General features: G+C 60.6%; 1 protein-coding gene across 1 annotated transcript in view; it reads right to left on the minus strand.

The window, feature by feature from the left end:
- LOC134336464 (uncharacterized) overlaps positions 1–18314 on the minus strand; it is a 77616-nt gene that overhangs the window by 34603 nt on the left and 24699 nt on the right. The window contains exons 12-13 of the mRNA XM_063030716.1: positions 15972–16087; positions 5052–5120 (exon numbers count right to left, since the gene is read on the minus strand). Of these exons, the coding sequence (XP_062886786.1) occupies positions 5052–5120; positions 15972–16087 (185 nt within the window). The remainder of the gene's footprint in view (positions 1–5051; positions 5121–15971; positions 16088–18314) is intronic.

The following is an 18314-nucleotide window of genomic DNA, read 5'->3' on the forward strand; positions in this document are numbered from 1 at the left end:
CCAGAGCCATCAAACGTTCCTCATTTGATAACCCTTTCATTCCCAGAATCATCCTTGTGAACCTCCTCTGGACCCTTTCCAAATCCAGCACATCTTTTCTTAGAGGAGGAGCCCAAAACTGTTCACGATACTCAAGGTGAGCCCTCACCAGTGCCTTATAAAGCCTCAGCATCACCTTCCTGCTCTTGTATTCTAGACCTCTTGAAATGAATACTAACATTGTATTTGCCTTCTCACCACCAACTCAACCTGCAAGTTAACCAACACACATCAAAGTTGCTGGTGAACGCAGCAGGCCAGGCAGCATCTATAGGAAGAAGCGCAGTCGACGTTTCAGGCCGAGACCCTTCGTCAGGACATGAGTCCTGACGAAGGGTCTCGGCCTGAAACGTCTACTGCGCTTCTTCCTATAGATGCTGCCTGGCCTGCTGCGTTCACCAGCAACTTTGATGTGTGTTGCTTGAATTTCCAGCATCTGCAGAATTCCTGTTGTTTGCTGCAAGTTAACCTTTAGGTTATTCTGCACAAGGACTCCAAAGTACCTTTGCATCTCAGATTTCTGGATTTTCTCCCCATTTAGAAATTTATTTCTACTACCCAAGGGCATGACCATGCATTTTCCAACATTGTATTTCATTTGTCACCCTCTTGCCTATTCTTTCAATCTGTCTAAGTCCGTCTGCATCCTACCTGTTTCCTCAACACTACCTGCCCTTTCACCAATCTTCATATCATCTACAAACTTGGCAACAAAGCCATTTATTCCATCATTTAAATCATTGATATACAGCATAAAAAGAAGCGGTCCCAACAATGACCACTGCAGAACACCACTAGTCACTGGCAGCCAATCAGAAAAAGATCGTTTTATTCCCACCCGCCTCCTACCAATCAGCCAATGCTCTAACCATGTTAGCATTTTTCCTGTAATACCATGGGCTCTTAACTTGGTAAGCAGCCTCATGTGTGGCACCTTATCGAAGGCCTTCTGAAAATAAAAAAAATAATCAACATCCCTTTAGCTATCCCACTTATAACCTCCTCCAAGAATTCTAACAGGTTCGTCAGGCTAGATTTTCGCTTAAGAAAACCATGCTGACTTTGTCCTATCTTGTCCTGTGTCACCAAGTTCTCCATAACCTCATCCTTAACAATTGACTCCAACATCTTCCCAACCACTGAGGTCAGGCTAACTGGTCTATAATTTCCTTTCTGCCGATTTTTGAAAGGTCGTTACTAATGCCTCCACAATCTCTAACGCCACCTCTTTCAGAACCCTAGGGTGCAGTTCATCCGGTCTGGGTGAGCTTTTTGAGCAGCTTCTCCCTTGTAGTCGTAACTGCCCTAACTTCTCTTCCTTCCAATATCTGGCATGCTGCTAGTGTCTTCCACAGCGAAAAATGATGCAAAATACCAAAGCAGGTGAGCCAATAATTTTAAAGAGGATACCAAAAATTTCTTCAGATACTAAAGTGTAAAATAGAGGAGAGCGTGAATATCGGACTGCTGGAAAACAGTGCTGGAGAGGTCATAATAGGAGGCAAGAAAATGGCAGACAAACTGAATAAGTATTTTGCATCAGTCTTCACTGTGGAAGACACTAGCAGTATGATGGAAGTTCCAGGAGTCACGGGTCACTAGTCACTAGTCACCATTACTAGAGCGAAGGTTCTTGGGAAACTGAAATGTCTGAAGGTAGATAAGTCACCTGGACCAGATGGTGTACATCCCAGAGTTCTGAAAGAGGTGGCTGAAGAGATTATGGAGGCATTAGTAATGATCTTTCAAGAATCACTAGGTTTTGGAATGGTTCTGGAAGACTGGAAAATTGCAAACGTCACTCCACTCTTCAAGAAGGGAGAGAGGCAAAAGAAAGGCCAGATAGTTGACCTCAGTGGTTGGGAAGATGTTGGAGTTGATTATCAAGGATGAGGTCTCAGGGTACTTGAAGGCACGTGATAAAACAGGCCATAGCTGATCACAAGATTGGAACAGAAGAGGAGCGTCCCACTCCCTCCGGATGAACCCGACCTGGTGGCATCGAGATTCATCGTCACCGAGGAGGACATTAGAAGGGCCTTCCTGAAGATAAATCCAAGGAAGGCGACGGGCCCAGATGGCGTCCCAGGACGGGTTCTCCGAGCCTGTGCAAGCGAGCTAGCTGGAGTGTTTGCTGACATCTTCAACTGCTCCTTGCGTCAGCCTAAGATCCCCTCGTGTTTTAAGAAGGCAACGATAATCTCAGTGCCGAAGAAGAGCAAGGTGGCATGCCTGAATGACTATCGACCTGTGGCTCTGACATCAATTGCTATGAAGTGCTTCGAGAGATTGGTTATGGCACACATCAACCACAGCCTACCGGTCAACCTCGAAGCTTTGCAATTCGCCTACCGGAGCAACAGGTCAATGGCAGATGCCATCTCTCTGGCCCTACATTTCTCCTTAGAACACCTGGAGAATAAAGACGCATACATAAGGCTCCTTTTCATTGACTACAGCTCTGCCTTTAATACCATCATGCCAAATAAACTGATTCCTAAGCTCCGGAGCCTGGGCCTTAGCACTCAGATCTGCAGCTGGATCTTCAACTTCGTCACAGACAGGACCCAGGCTGTAAAAATAGGGGACAAGCTCTCCTCTACAATCACTCTGAGCACCGGTGCCCCACAAGGCTGTGTACTCAGCTCCCTGCTGTACTCACTGTACACCCATGATTGTGTAGCCAAGTTTCCATCAATCTCAATATATAAGTTTGCTGATGACACAACAATTGTAGGCCGTATCTCGGGTAATGATGAGTTTGAGTACAGAGAGGAAATTAAGAACCTGGTGGCATGGTGCGAAGACAATAACCTATCCCTCAACGTCAGCAAGACGAAGGAATTGGTTGTTGACTTCAGAAGGAGTAGCGGACCGCACGACCCAATTTACATTGGTGGTGCGCAAGTGGAACAGGTCAAAAGCTTTAAGTTCCTCGGGGTCAGTATCACAAATGACCTGACTTGGTCCAACCAAGCAGAGTTCACTGCCAAGAAAGCCCACCAGCGCCTTTACTTCCTGAGAAAACTAAAGAAATTTGGCCTATCCCCTAAAACCCTCACTAATTTTTATAGATTCACCGTAAAAAGCATTCTTCTAGGGTGCATCACAACCTGGTATGGAAGTTGTCCTGTCCAAGACCAGAAGAAACTGCAGAAGATCGTGAACACGGCGCAGCACATCACACAAACCAATCTTCCGTCCGTGGACTCACTTTACACCGCACGCTGTCGGAGCAGTGCTGTCAGGATAATCAAGGACACGACCCACCCAGCCAACATCTTTTCGTCCCTCTTCCCTCCGGGAGAAGGCTCAGGAGCTTGAAGACTCGTACGGCCAGATTTGGGAACAGCTTCTTTCCAACTGTGATAAGACTGCTGAATGGATCCTGACCCGGATCTGGGCCATACCCTCCAAATATCCAGACCTGCCTCTTGGTTTTTTTGCACTACCTTACTTCCCATTTTTTCTATTTTCTATTTATGATTTATAATTTAAATTTTTAATATTTACTAATTTTAACTATTTTTAATATTTATAATATGTAATATTTGTAATCCAGGGAGTGTGAAGCGCAGAATCAAATATCGCTGTGATGATCATATGTTCTAGTACCAATTGTTTGGCGACAATAAAGTATAAAGTGTAAGTAGTCAGTATGGTTTCCTCAAGAGAAAATCTTGCTTGACAAATCTGTTGAAATTCTCTGAAGGATAGACAAAGGACAATCGGTTGATGTTGTGTACTTCACTTTTGAGGTGGTCTTTGCCAAGGTGCCATGCATGGGGCTGCCCATGGTATTACAGGAACGATACAAGCATGGATAAAGCAGTGGCTGGCTGGCAGGAGGCAAAGAGATGGAATAAAGGGAGCCTGTTCTGTTTGGCTGCTGGTGACAAGTGATGACCCACAGGGGTCTGTGTTGGGACCGATTCTTTTTACGCTGTATGTCAATGATTTGGATGATGGAATTGATGGTTTTGTTGCAAAGCTTGCCAATGATGAGAAGATAGGTAGAGGGGCAGGTAGTTTTGAGGAAGCAGATAGGCTACAGAAAGTCTTGGTTTCAGATTAGAAGAATGGGCAAAGAAGTGGCAAATGAAATACAATGCCATGCACCTTGGTAAAGAAATAAAAGGGTAGACTATTTTCAAAATGGAAAGAAAATACAGAAAACTGAGGTGCAAAGTGACTTGGGAGTCCTTGTTCAGGGTTCTCTAAAGGTTAACTTGTAGGTTGAGTCTGTGGTGAAGAAGGCAAGAGTTGGCATTCATTTCAAGAGGACTAGAATATAAAAGCGAGGGTGTAGTGTTGAAACTTTATAAAGTACTGGTGAGGCCTCTCTGGGTATTTTGAGCAGTTTGGGCCCTTATCTTAGAAAGGACATTCTGAAACTGGAGAAGGTTCAAAGGAGTTTCACAAAAATGATTCCAGGTTTGAATGGCAGGATATGTCCGTGAAGAGCTTTTGATGGCTCTGCACCTGTATTCCCTGGAATTCCGAAGAATGAGGGGTAAACTCATTGAAGCCTATCGTTTGGTGAAAGGCCTTGATATGTGGAGAGGATGTTTCCTACGGTAGGGGAGTCCAAGACCAGAGTACACAGTCTCAGGATAGAAGGGCGTCCTTTTAGAATGGAGATGAGGAGGAATTTCTTTAGCCAGATTGGTGAATCTGTGGAATTCTTTGCCACAAGCAGCTGTGGAGGTGAAGTCAGTATATATATTTAAGGAAGAGGTTGATAGATTCTTAATTAGTCAGAGAATGAAGGGATATGTGGAGAAGACAGGAGATCAGGGCTGAGAAGAAAGTTGGATCGGCCATGATGAAATTACTTGGCAGAAAATTGGAGCACTCAGAGGACACAAGACACCCATGTGGTCACAGGGGAACATGCAAACTCCACACAGACAGCGCCAGAGCTCGCGATCAAACTCAAGGCTACTTTGCAGAGCTTTGGGGAAACCCCAGCTGTCAGTGTTCTTGGGCTGAGTTGGAGACTCGATACTCACGGAGTGCAGGGCACCCTGACGTCCAGCGGCCGATCACACGAGAGGCAGTGGAAATGACTCATGAGCTGCCTGAGGGGAGGGAGGGACACAGGCTGAGGGTCAGAGCACATGGTGGGGGAGATGTAGCAGGGATGGAGTAACTGGGAGGGGGCAGGGAAGTGGAACACGGCAGAGCCGGGGTGACAGGGGAAGTAGGGGGTGTGGTTGGGTAGGGATGATCGGAGAGTGCAGGCAGTTGGGCAGGGACGGTCGGAGAGTGAGAGCGGTCGGGTAGGGACGGTCGGAGAGTGCGGATCGGTGGGTAGGGACGGTCGGAGACTGCGGGCGGTTGGGCAGGGACGGTTGGAGACTGCGGGCAGATGGGCAGGGACGGTCGGAGAGTGCGGATCATTGAGCAGTAATGGTCAGAGTGTATGGGCGGTTGGGTAGGGACGGTCAGAGAGTGAGGGCGGTTGGGCAGGGACGGTCAGAGAATGAGGGCGGTTGGGCAGGGACGGTCGGAGAATGCGGGCGGTTGGGTAGGGACGGTCGGAGAGTGCAGGCGATTGGGCAGGGACGGACGGAGAGTGCGGGCGGTTGGGCAGGGACAGTCGGAGAGTGCGGGCGGTTGGGTAGGGACGGTCGGAGAATGCGGGTGGTTGGGCAGGGATGGTCGGAGAGTGCGGGCGGTTGGGCAGGGACGGACGGAGAGTGAGGGCGGTTGGGCAGGGACGGTCGGAGAGTGTGGGCGGTTGGGTAGGGACGGTAGAGACTGAGGGCGGTTGGGCAGGGACGGTGGGAGAGTGCGGGCGGTTGGGCAGGGACGGACGGAGAGTGCGGGCGGTTGGGCAGGGAATGTCGGAGAGTGCGGGCGGTTGGGCAGGGACGGTCGGAGAGTGCGGGCGGTTGGGCAGGGACGGTCGGAGAGTGCGGGCGGTTGGGTAGGGATGGTCGGAGAGTGCGGGCGGTTGGGCAGGGATGGTCGGAGAGTGTGGGTGGTTGGGCAGGGACGGTTGGAGACTGAGGGTGGTTGGACAGAGACGGTCGGTGAGTGTGGGCAGTTGGGCAGGGACGGTCGGAGAGTGCGGGCGGTTGTGCAGGGACGGTCGGAGAGTGTGGGCGGTTGGGCAGGGACAGACGGAGACTGAGGGCGGTTGGGCAGGGACGGTAGAGACTGAGGGCGGTTGGGCAGGGACGGTTGGAAAGTCTAGGTGGTTGGGTAGAGACAATCGGCGAGTGCGGGCGGTTGGGCAGGGACGGTCGGAGAGTGCGGGCGGTTGGGCAGGAACGGACGGAGAGTGCAGGCGGTTGGGCAGGGACGGACGGAGAGTGCGGGCGGTTGGGCAGGGACGGTCGGAGAGTGCGGGCGGTTGGGCAGGGAATGTCGGAGAGTGAGGGCGGTTGGGCAGGGACGGTCGGAGAGTGCGGGCGGTTGGGTAGGGACGGTCGGAGAGTGCGGGCGGTTGGGCAGGGATGGTCGGAGAGTGCGGGCGGTTGGGTAGGGACGGTCGGAGACTGAGGGCCGTTGGGCAGGGATGGTCGGAGAGTGCGGGCGGTTGGGCAGGTAACGGTCGGAGAGTGTGAGCGGTTGGGCAGGGACGGTAGAGACTGAGGGCGGTTGGGCAGGGACGGACGGAGAGTGAAGGCAGTTGGGTAGAGACAGTCGTAGAGTGTAGGCGGTTGGGTATAGACGGTCGGAGAGTGTGGGTGGTTGGGTAGGTACGGTCGGAGAGTGCGGGTGGTTGGGCAGGGACGGTTGGAGACTGAGGGTGGTTGGACAGAGACGGTCGGAGAGTGTGGGCAGTTGGGCAGGGACGGTCGGAGAGTGCGGGCGGTTGTGCAGGGACGGTCGGAGAGTGTGGGCGGTTGGGCAGGGACAGACGGAGACTGAGGGCGGTTGGGCAGGGACGGTCGGAGAATGTGGGCTGTTGGGCAGGGACGGTCGGAGAGTGCAGGCGGTTGGGCAGGAAGGGACGGAGTGTGCGGGCGGTTGGGCAGGGATGGTCGGAGAGTGAGGGTGGTTAGGTAGGGACGGTCGGAGAGTGCAGATCGTTGGGCAGGGACGGTCGGAGAGTGGGGGCGGTTGGGCAGGGACGGTCGGAGAGTGAGGGCGGTTGGGCAGGGACGGTCGGAGAGTGTGGGCGGTTGGGCAGGGACGGTAGAGACTGAGGACGGTTGGGCAGGGACGGTTGGAGAGTGCGGGCGGTTGGGTAGGGACGGTCGGAGACTGAGGGCGGTTGGGCAGAGACGGTCGGAGAGTGCGGGCGGTTGGGCAGGGACGGTCGGAGACTGAGGGTGGTTGGGCAAAGACGGTCCGAGAGTGCGGGCGGTTGGGCAGGGACGGACGGAGAGTGAGGGCGGTTGGGCAGGGACGGTCGGAGAGTGTGGGCGGTTGGGCAGGGACGGTAGAGACTGAGGGCGGTTGGGCAGGGACGGTTGGAGAGTGCGGGCGGTTGGGTAGGGACGGTCGGAGACTGAGGGCGGTTGGGCAGAGACGGTCGGAGAGTGTAGGTGGTTGGGTAGAGACGGTCGGAGAGTGCGGGCGGTTGGGCAGAGACGGTCAGAGAGTGTAAGTGGTTGGGTAGAGACGGTCGGAGAGTGCGGGCGGTTGGGCAGGGACGGTCGGAGACTGAGGGCGGTTGGGCAGGGACGGTCGGAGAGTGCGGGCGGTTGGGCAGGTGACGGTCAGAGAGTGTGGGCGGTTGGGCAGGGACGGATGGAGAGTGAAGTCAGTTGGGTAGAGACAGTCGGAGAGTGTAGGCGGTTGGGTAGGTACAGTCGGAGAATGCGGGTGGTTGGGTAGGGACGGTCGGAGACTGAGGGTGGTTGGACTGAGACGGTCGGAGAGTGCGGGCGGTTGGGCAGGGACAGACGGAGACTGAGGGTGGTTGGGCAGGTAACGGTCAGAGAGTGTGGGCGGTTGGGCAGGGACGGTCGGAGAGTGCGGGCGGTTGGGCAGGTAACGGTCAGAGAGTGTGGGCGGTTGGGCAGGGACGGTAGAGACTGAGGGCAGTTGGGCAGGGACGGACGGAGAGTGAAGTCAGTTGGGTAGAGACAGTCGGAGAGTGTAGGCGGTTGGGTATAGACGGTCGGAGAGTGTGGGTGGTTGGGTAGGTACAGTCGGAGAATGCGGGTGGTTGGGTAGGGACGGTCAGAGACTGAGGGTGGTTGGACTGAGACGGTCGGAGAGTGCCGGCGGTTGGGCAGGGACGGTCGGAGACTGAGGGTGGTTGGGCAAAGACGGTCGGAGAGTGCGGGCGGTTGGGCAGAGACGGTCAGAGAGTGCGGGCGGTTGGGCAGGGACAGACGGAGACTGAGGGCGGTTGGGCAGGGACGGTCGGAGAGTGCGGGCGGTTAGGCAGAGACGGTCAGAGAGTGCGGGCAGTTGGGCAGGGAGGGACGGAGAGTGTGGGCGGTTGGGTAGGGACGGTCGGAGAGTGCAGATCGTTGGGCAGAGACGGTCGGAGAGTGCAGATCATTGGGCAGGGACGTCGGAGAGTGGGGGCAGTTGGGTAGGGACGGTCGGAGAATGCGGGTGGTTGGGCAGGGATGGTCGGAGAGTGCGGGCGGTTGGGCAGGGACGGACGGAGAGTGAGAGCGGTTGGGCAGGGACGGTCGGAGAGTGTGGGCGGTTGGGCAGGGACGGTAGAGACTGAGGGCGGTTGTGCAGGGACGGTTGGAGAGTCTAGGTGGTTGGGTAGAGACAGTCGGAGAGTGCGGGCAGTTGGGCAGGGAATGTCGGAGAGTGCGGGCGGTTGGGCAGGGACGGTCGGAGAGTGTGGGCGGTTGGGCAGGGACGGTCGGAGAGGGCGGGCGGTTGCGTAGTGACGGTCGGAGACTGAGGGCGGTTGGGCAGGGACGGTAGAGACTGAGGGCGGTTGGGCAGGGACGGACGGAGAGTGAAGGCAGTTGGGTAGAGACAGTCGTAGAGTGTAGGCGGTTGGGTATAGACGGTCGGAGAGTGTGGGTGGTTGGGTAGGTACGGTCGGAGAGTGCGGGTGGTTGGGCAGGGACGGTCGGAGACTGAGGGTGGTTGGGCAGGGACGGTCGGAGAATGCGGGCTGTTGGGTAGGGACGGTCGGAGAGTGTGGGTGGTTGGGTAGGTACGGTCGGAGAATGCGGGTGGTTGGGTAGGGACAGTCGGAGACTGAGGGTGGTTGGACAGAGACGGTCGGAGAGTGTGGGCGGTTGGGCAGGGACGGTCGGACAGTGCGGGCGGTTGGGCAGGGAGAGTCGGAAAGTGCGGGCGGTTGGGCAGGGACGGTCGGACAGTGCGGGCGGTTGGGCAGGGAGAGTCGGAAAGTGCGGGCAGTTGGGCAGGGACGGTCGGAGACTGAGGGTGGTTGGGCAGAGACGGTCGGAGAGTGCGGGCGGTTGGGCAGGGACAGACGGAGAGTGCGGGCGGTTGGGCAGGGACGGTTGGAGACTGAAGGCGGTTGGGCAGGGACGGTCGGAAAGTGCAGGCGGTTAGGCAGAGACGGTCAGAGAGTGCGGGCGGTTGGGCAGAGACGGTCGGAGAGTGCGGGCGGTTGGGCAGGGACGGTCGGACAGTGCGGGCGGTTGGGCAGGGAGAGTCGGAAAGTGCAGGCGGTTGGGCAGGGACGGTCGGAGAGTGCGGGCGGTTGGGCAGGGACGGTCGGACAGTGCGGGCGGTTGGGCAGGGAGAGTCGGAAAGTGCGGGCAGTTGGGCAGGGACGGTCGGAGACTGAGGGTGGTTGGGCAGAGACGGTCGGAGAGTGCGGGCGGTTGGGCAGGGACAGACGGAGAGTGCGGGCGGTTGGGCAGGGACGGTTGGAGACTGAAGGCGGTTGGGCAGGGACGGTCGGAAAGTGCGGGCGGTTAGGCAGAGACGGTCAGAGAGTGCGGGCGGTTGGGCAGAGACGGTCGGAGAGTGCGGGCGGTTGGGCACAGACGGTCAGAGAGTGCGGGCGGTTGGGCAGGGAGGGACGGAGAGTGCGGGCGGTTGGGCAGGGACGGACGGAGAGTGTGGGCGGTTGGGTAGGGACGGTCGGAGAGTGTGGGCGGTTGGGTAGGGACGGTCGGAGAGTGCAGATCGTTGGGCAGAGACGGTCGGAGAGTGCAGATCATTGGGCAGGGACGGTCGGAGAGTGGGGGCAGTTGGGTAGGGACGGTCGGAGACTGCGGGTGGTTGGGCAGGGACGGTCGGAGAGTGCGGGCGGTTGGGCAGGGACGGTCGGAGAGTGTGGGCGGTTGGGCAGGGACGGTAGAGACTGGGGGCGGTTGGGCAGGGACGGTTGGAGAGTCTAGGTGGTTGGGTAGAGACAGTCAGAGAGTGCGGGCGGTTGGGCAGGGAATGTCGGAGAGTGCGGGCGGTTGGGCAGGGACGGTCGGAGAGTGCGGGCGGTTGGGCAGGGACGGTCGGAGACTGAGGGCGGTTGGGCAGGGACGGACGGAGAGTGAAGGCAGTTGGGTAGAGACAGTCGTAGAGTGTAGGCGGTTGGGTATAGACAGTCGGAGAGTGTGGGTGGTTGGGTAGGGACGGTCAGAGAGTGAGGGCGGTTGGGCAGGGACGGTCGGAGAATGCGGGCTGTTGGGTAGGGACGGTCGGAGAGTGTGGGTGGTTAGGTAGGTACGGTCGGAGAGTGCGGGTGGTTGGGCAGGGACGGTCGGAGACTGAGGGTGGTTGGACAGAGACGGTCGGAGAGCGTGGGCGGTTGGGCAGGGACAGACGGAGACTGAGGGCGGTTGGGCAGGGACGGTCGGAGAATGCGGGCTGTTGGGTAGGGACGGTCGGAGAGTGTGGGTGGTTGGGTAGGTACGGTCGGAGAATGCGGGTGGTTGGGTAGGGACAGTCGGAGACTGAGGGTGGTTGGACAGAGACGGTCGGAGAGTGTGGGTGGTTGGGTAGGGACGGTCAGAGAGTGCAGATCGTTGGGCAGGGACGGTCGGTGAGTGGGGGCGGTTGGGTAGGGACGGTCGGAGAATGCGGGTGGTTGGGTAGGGACGGTCGGAGAATGCGGGTGGTTGAGCAGGGATGGTCGGAGAGTGCGGGCGGTTGGGCAGGGACGGACGGAGAGTGAGGGCGGTTGGGCAGGGACGGACGGAGAGTGAGGGCGGTTGGGCAGGGACGGTCGGAGAGTGTGGGCGGTTGGGCAGGGAGGGACGGAGAATGCGGGCTGTTGGGTAGGGACGGTCGGAGAGTGCAGGCGGTTGGGCAGGAAGGGACGGAGTGTGCGGGCGGTTAGGCAGGGATGGACGGAGAGAGTGGGCGGTTGGGTAGGGACGGTCGGAGAATGCGGGTGGTTGGGTAGGGACGGTCGGAGAATGCGGGTGGTTGGGCAGGGACGGTTGCAGAGTGCGGGCGGTTGGGCAGGGACGGTCGGAGAGTGCGGGCAGTTGGGCAGGGATGGACGGAGACTGAGGGCGGTTGGGCAGGGACGGTCGAAGAGTGCGGGCGGTTAGGCAGAGACGGTCAGAGAGTGCGGGCGGTTGGGCAGGGAGGACGGAGAGTGCGGGCGGTTGGGCAGGGACGGACGGAGAGTGTGGGCGGTTGGGTAGGGACGGTCGGAGAGTGCAGATCGTTGGGCAGGGACGGTCGGAGAGTGCAGATCGTTGTGCAGAGACGGTCGGAGAGTGCAGATCATTGGGCAGGGATGGACGGAGAGCGAGGGCGGTTGGGCAGGGACTGTCGGAGAGTGCGGGCAGTTGGGCAGGGACGGTCGGAGACTGAGGGTGGTTGGGCAGGGACGGTCGGAGAGTGCGGGTGGTTGGATAGGGACGGTCGGAGAGTGCGGGCGGTTGGGCAGAGACAGTTGGAGAGTGCGGGCGGTTGGGCAGGGACGGTCGGAGAGTGCGTGCGGTTGGGTAGGGACGGTCAGAGAGTGCGGGCGGTTGGGCAGGGACGGTCGGAGAGTGCGGGCGGTTGGGCAGAGACGGTCAGAGAGTGCGTGCGGTTGGGTAGGGACGGTCAGAGAGTGCGGGCGGTTGGGCAGGGACGGTCGGAGAGTGCGGGCGGTTGGGCAGGGATGGACGGAGAGTGCGGGCGGTTGGGCAGGGACGGACGGAGAGTGCGGGCGGTTGTGCAGGGACGGTCGGAGAGTGCGGGCGGTTGGGCAGGGACGGTCGGAGAGTGAGGGTGGTTGGGCAGGGACGATAGAGACTGAGGGCGGTTGGGCAGGGACGGTAGAGACTGAGGGCGGTTGGGCAGGGACGGTCGGAGAGTGCGGGCGGTTGGGCAGGGACGGTCGGAGAGTGCGGGCGGTTGGGCAGAGACGGTCGGAGAGTGCGGGCGGTTGGGCAGGGACGGTCGGAGAATGCGGGCGGTTGGGCAGGGACGGTCGGAGAGTGCGGGCGGTTGGGCAGGGACGGTCGGAGAGTGCGGGCGGTTGGGCAGGGACGATCGGAGAATGCGTGCGGTTGGGTAGGGGCGGTTGGGCAGGGACGGTGGAGAGTGCGGGCGGTTGGGCAGGGACGGTTGGAGAGTGCGGGCAGTTGGGCAGGGATGGACGGAGAGTGAGGGCGGTTGGGCAGAGACGGTCAGAGAGTGTGGGCGGTTGGGCAGGGACGGTAGAGACTGAGGGCGGTTGGGCAGGGACGGTTGGAGAGTGAGGGCGGTTGGGCAGGGACGGTCGGAGAGTGCGGGCGGTTGGGCAGGGACGGTCGGAGAGTGCGGGCGGTTGGGCAGGGACGGTCGGAGAGTGCGGGCGGTTGGGCAGGGACGGTCGGAGAGTGCGGGCGGTTGGGCAGAGACGGTCGGAGAGTGCGGGCGGTTGGGCAGGGACGGTCGGAGAATGCGGGCGGTTGGGCAGGGACGGTCGGAGAGTGCGGGCGGTTGGGCAGGGACGGTCGGAGAGTGCGGGCGGTTGGGCAGGGACGATCGGAGAATGCGTGCGGTTGGGTAGGGGCGGTTGGGCAGGGACGGTGGAGAGTGCGGGCGGTTGGGCAGGGACGGTTGGAGAGTGCGGGCAGTTGGGCAGGGATGGACGGAGAGTGAGGGCGGTTGGGCAGAGACGGTCAGAGAGTGTGGGCGGTTGGGCAGGGACGGTAGAGACTGAGGGCGGTTGGGCAGGGACGGTTGGAGAGTGAGGGCGGTTGGGCAGGGACGGTTGGAGAGTGCGGGCGGTTGGGCAGGGAATGTCGGAGAGTGCGGGCGGTTGGGCAGGGACGGTCGGAGAGTGCGGGCGGTTGGGCAGGGACGGTCAGAGAGTGCGGGCAGTTGCCTAGGGACGGTCGGAGACTGAGGGCGGTTGGGCAGGGACGGTAGAGACTGAGGGCGGTTGGGCAGGGACGGACGGAGAGTGAAGGCAGTTGGGTAGAGACAGTCGTAGAGTGTAGGCGGTTGGGTATAGACGGTCGGAGAGTGTGGGTGGTTGGGTATAGACGGTCGGAGAGCGTGGGCGGTTGGGCAGGGACAGACGGAGACTGAGGGCGGTTGGGCAGGGACGGTCGGAGACTGAAGGCGGTTGGGTAGGGACGGTCGGAGAGTGTGGGTGGTTGGGTAGGTACGGTCGGAGAATGCGGGTGGTTGGGTAGGGACAGTCGGAGACTGAGGGTGGTTGGACAGAGACGGTCGGAGAGTGTGGGCGGTTGGGCAGGGACGGTCGGACAGTGCGGGCGGTTGGGCAGGGACGGACGGAGAGTGAGGGCGGTTGGGCAGGGACGGACGGAGAGTGAGGGCGGTTGGGCAGGGACGGTCGGAGAGTGTGGGCGGTTGGGCAGGGAGGGACGGAGAATGCGGGCTGTTGGGTAGGGACGGTCGGAGAGTGCAGGCGGTTGGGCAGGAAGGGACGGAGTGTGCGGGCGGTTAGGCAGGGATGGACGGAGAGAGTGGGCGGTTGGGTAGGGACGGTCGGAGAATGCGGGTGGTTGGGTAGGGACGGTCGGAGAATGCGGGTGGTTGGGCAGGGACGGTTGGAGAGTGCGGGCGGTTGGGCAGGGACGGTCGGAGAGTGCGGGCAGTTGGGCAGGGATGGACGGAAACTGAGGGCGGTTGGGCAGGGACGGTCGGAGACTGAAGGCGGTTGGGCAGGGACGGTCGGAGAGTGCGGGCGGTTAGGCAGAGACGGTCAGAGAGTGCGGGCGGTTGGGCAGGGAGGACGGAGAGTGCGGGCGGTTGGGCAGGGACGGACGGAGAGTGTGGGCGGTTGGGTAGGGACGGTCGGAGAGTGCAGATCGTTGGGCAGAGACGGTCGGAGAGTGCAGATCATTGGGCAGGGATGGTCGGAGAGTGAGGGCAGTTGGGCAGGGATGGTCGGAGATTGCGGGCAGTTGGGCAGGGACGGTCGGAGAGTGCGGGCGGTTGGGCAGGGACGGTCGGAGAGTGCGGGCAGTTGGGCAGGGATGGACGGAGAGTGAGGGCGGTTGGGCAGGGACGGTCGGAGAGTGCGGGCGGTTGGGTAGGGACGGTCGGAGAGTGCGGGCAGTTGGGCAGGGATGGACGGAGAGTGAGGGCGGTTGGGCAGGGACTGTCGGAGAGTGCGGGCAGTTGGGCAGGGATGGACGGAGAGTGAGGGCGGTTGGGCAGGGACTGTCGGAGAGTGCGGGCGGTTGGGCAGAGACAGTTGGAGAGTGCGGGCGGTTGGGCAGGGACGGACGGAGAGTGCGGGCGGTTGGGCAGGGACGGACGGAGAGTGCGGGCGGTTGGGCAGGGACGGTCGGAGAGTGCGGGCGGTTGGGCAGAGACGGTCAGAGAGTGCGGGCGGTTGGGCAGGGACGGTCGGAGAGTGAGGGCGGTTGGGCAGGGACGGACGGAGAGTGAGGGCGGTTGGGCAGGGACGGTCGGAGAGTGTGGGCGGTTGGGCAGGGAGGGACGGAGAATGCGGGCTGTTGGGTAGGGACGGTCGGAGAGTGCAGGCGGTTGGGCAGGAAGGGACGGAGTGTGCGGGCGGTTAGGCAGGGATGGACGGAGAGAGTGGGCGGTTGGGTAGGGACGGTCGGAGAATGCGGGTGGTTGGGTAGGGACGGTCGGAGAATGCGGGTGGTTGGGCAGGGACGGTTGGAGAGTGCGGGCGGTTGGGCAGGGACGGTCGGAGAGTGCGGGCAGTTGGGCAGGGATGGACGGAGACTGAGGGCGGTTGGGCAGGGACGGTCGGAGACTGAAGGCGGTTGGGCAGGGACGGTCGGAGACTGAAGGCGGTTAGGCAGAGACGGTCAGAGAGTGCGGGCGGTTGGGCAGGGAGGACGGAGAGTGCGGGCGGTTGGGCAGGGACGGACGGAGAGTGTGGGCGGTTGGGTAGGGACGGTCGGAGAGTGCAGATCGTTGGGCAGAGACGGTCGGAGAGTGCAGATCATTGGGCAGGGATGGTCGGAGAGTGAGGGCAGTTGGGCAGGGATGGTCGGAGATTGCGGGCAGTTGGGCAGGGACGGTCGGAGAGTGCGGGCGGTTGGGGAGGGACGGTCGGAGACTGAGGGCGGTTGGGCAGGGACGGTTGGAGAGTGCGGGCGGTTGGGCAGGGACGGTCGGAGAGTGCGGGCAGTTGGGCAGGGACGGTCGGAGACTGAGGGTGGTTGGGCAGGGACGGTCGGAGAGTGCGGGCGGTTGGGTAGGGACGGTCGGAGACTGAGGGTGGTTGGATAGGGACGGTCGGAGAGTGCGGGCGGTTGGGCAGAGACAGTTGGAGAGTGCGGGCGGTTGGGCAGGGACGGTCGGAGAGTGCGGGCGGTTGGGCAGAGACGGTCAGAGAGTGCGGGCGGTTGGGCAGGGACGGTTGGAGAGTGTGGGCGGTTGGGCAGGGACGGTAGAGACTGAGGGCGGTTGGGCAGGGACGGACGGAGAGTGAAGGCGGTTGGGTAGAGACAGTCGGAGAGTGCGGGCGGTTGGGTAGGGACGGTCGGAGACTGAGGGCGGTTGGGCAGGGACGGTCGGAGAGTGAGGGCGGTTGGACAGGGACGGTCAGAGAGTGTGAGTAGTTGTGTAGGGAAGGAGTGGGGTGGTTGGGTAGGGAAGGAGTGGGGTGGTCTATCAGATGGGACATCACTCACTTCCTGAGCACGGCAGCTCCCTCCTCCGTCCCTTGGGGGGTCTGTAGAAGTTTCCGGACTTTTCTCCATCGCTCCTCCAGCTGCTTCTTCAATGGCTCCAGTTCAATCCGGTCCAGCTACCGAAACGGAGAGCGTCAGTCACCGGGAGAGGGAGCGCGTCCGTCACAGAGACGGAGAAGGGGAGAGACGTGGAGAGACGGGGCATCTGTTGCCGGGAGAGGGAGGGAGCGCGTCCGTCACAGAGACAGAGAGACGGGGAGACAGGGAGACGGGGAGAGACAGGGAGACGGGGAGAGAGAGGGAGACGGGGAGAGAGGGAGACGGGGAGAGAGGGAGACGGGGAGAGAGGGAGACAGGGAGAGAGGGAGAGACAGAGAGATGGGGGAGATGGGGAGAGACAGGGAGATGGGGAGGGACGGATACGGGGAGAGACAGGGAGACGGGGAGAGACAGGGAGACGGGGAGAGAGGGAGACGGGGAGAGAGGGAGAGACAGAGAGACGGGGGAGATGGGGAGAGACAGGGAGACGGGGAGGGACAGGGAGACGGAGAGAGACAGGGAGACGGAGAGAGACAGGGAGACGGAGAGAGACAGGGAGACGGGGAGAGAGGGAGACGGGGAGAGAGGGAGAGAGAGAGAGACAGAGAGACGGGGAGAGACAGAGAGACGGGGAGAGACGGAGAGACCGTGAGACGGTGAGAGACAGGGAGACGGGGAGAGACGGAGAAAGAGGGAGAGACGGAGAGACGGAGAGACGGGGAGAGACAGAGAGACGGGGAGAGACGGAGAGACCGTGAGACGGTGAGAGACAGGGAGACGGGGAGAGACGGAGAAAGAGGGAGAGACGGAGAGACGGAGAGACGGAGAGAGACGGGGAGACGGGAGAGAGACGGGGAGACGGGGAGAGAGGGAGACGGGGAGAGAGGGAGACGGGGAGAGAGGGAGATGGGGAGAGAGGGAGACGGGGAGAGAGAGACAGAGAGACGGGGAGAGACAGAGAGACGGGGAGAGACAGAGAGGGGGAGAGACAGAGAGACGGGGAAGACAGAGAGACGGGGAGAGACGGAGAGACCGTGAGACGGTGAGAGACAGGGAGACGGGGAGAGACGGAGAAAGAGGGAGAGACGGAGAGACGGAGAGACGGGGAGAGACGGAGAGACGGGGAGAGACGGAGAGACCGTAAGACGGTGAGAGACAGGGAGACGGGGAGAGACGGAGAAAGAGGGAGAGACGGAGAGACGGAGAGACGGAGAGAGACGGGGAGACGGGAGAGAGACGGGGAGACGGGAGAGAGACGGGGAGACGGGGAGAGAGGGAGACGGGGAGAGAGGGAGACGGGGAGAGAGGGAGATGGGGAGAGAGGGAGACGGGGAGAGAGAGACAGAGAGACGGGGAGAGACAGAGAGACGGGGAGAGACAGAGAGGGGGAGAGACAGAGAGATGGGGAAGACAGAGAGACGGGGAGAGACGGAGAGACCGTGAGACGGTGAGAGACAGGGAGACGGGGAGAGACGGAGAAAGAGGGAGAGACGGAGAGACGGAGAGACGGGGAGAGACGGAGAGACGGGGAGAGACGGAGAGACCGTAAGACGGTGAGAGACAGGGAGACGGGGAGAGACGGAGAAAGAGGGAGAGACGGAGAGACGGAGAGACGGGGAGAGACGGGGAGACGGGGAGAGACGGGGAGACGGAGGGAGACAGGGAGACGGGGAGACAGTGAGAGAGGGAGAGACAGAGAGACGGGGAGAGACAGAGAGACGGAGAGACTGTGAGATGGGGAGAGACAGGGAGACGAAGAGAGGCGGAGAAAGAGGGAGAGACGGAGAAACAGGGAGAGACGGAGAGACGGGGGGAGACGGGGAGACGGGGAGAGACAGGGAGACGGGGAGAGACAGGGAGACGGGGAGAGACGGAGAAACAGGGAGAGACGGGGAGAGACGGAGAAACAGGGAGAGACGGAGAGACGGAGAGACGGGGAGTTTGAGCATCTGTTGCCGGGAGAGGGAGGGAGCACGTCCGTCACAGAGACAGGGAGACGGGGAGACGGGGAAATGGGGAGACAGAGAGACGGTGGGGGGGAGCGTCCGTCAGCGGGAGATGGAGCACCATGGAGAGCAGGAGCTGCTGTCGGAGGGAGAGAGGGGCAGGATGGGAGGGATTTTGAGGGGATGGAAGGAATGTGGGGGAGGGGTTGGGGACAGGTGGTGACAGGGGACAGGGACTGACCGTGGGGGAGGGGACAGGGGACAGGAACTGACTGTGGGGAAGGGGACAGGGGATGTCCATGGGGGAGGGGGAGGGGACAGGTGGTGACAGGGGACTGGGACTGGCTGTGGGGGAGGG

The sequence above is a fragment of the Mobula hypostoma genome, chromosome 22 (genome assembly GCF_963921235.1).
Source record: "Mobula hypostoma chromosome 22, sMobHyp1.1, whole genome shotgun sequence".
NCBI lineage: Eukaryota > Metazoa > Chordata > Chondrichthyes > Myliobatiformes > Myliobatidae > Mobula > Mobula hypostoma.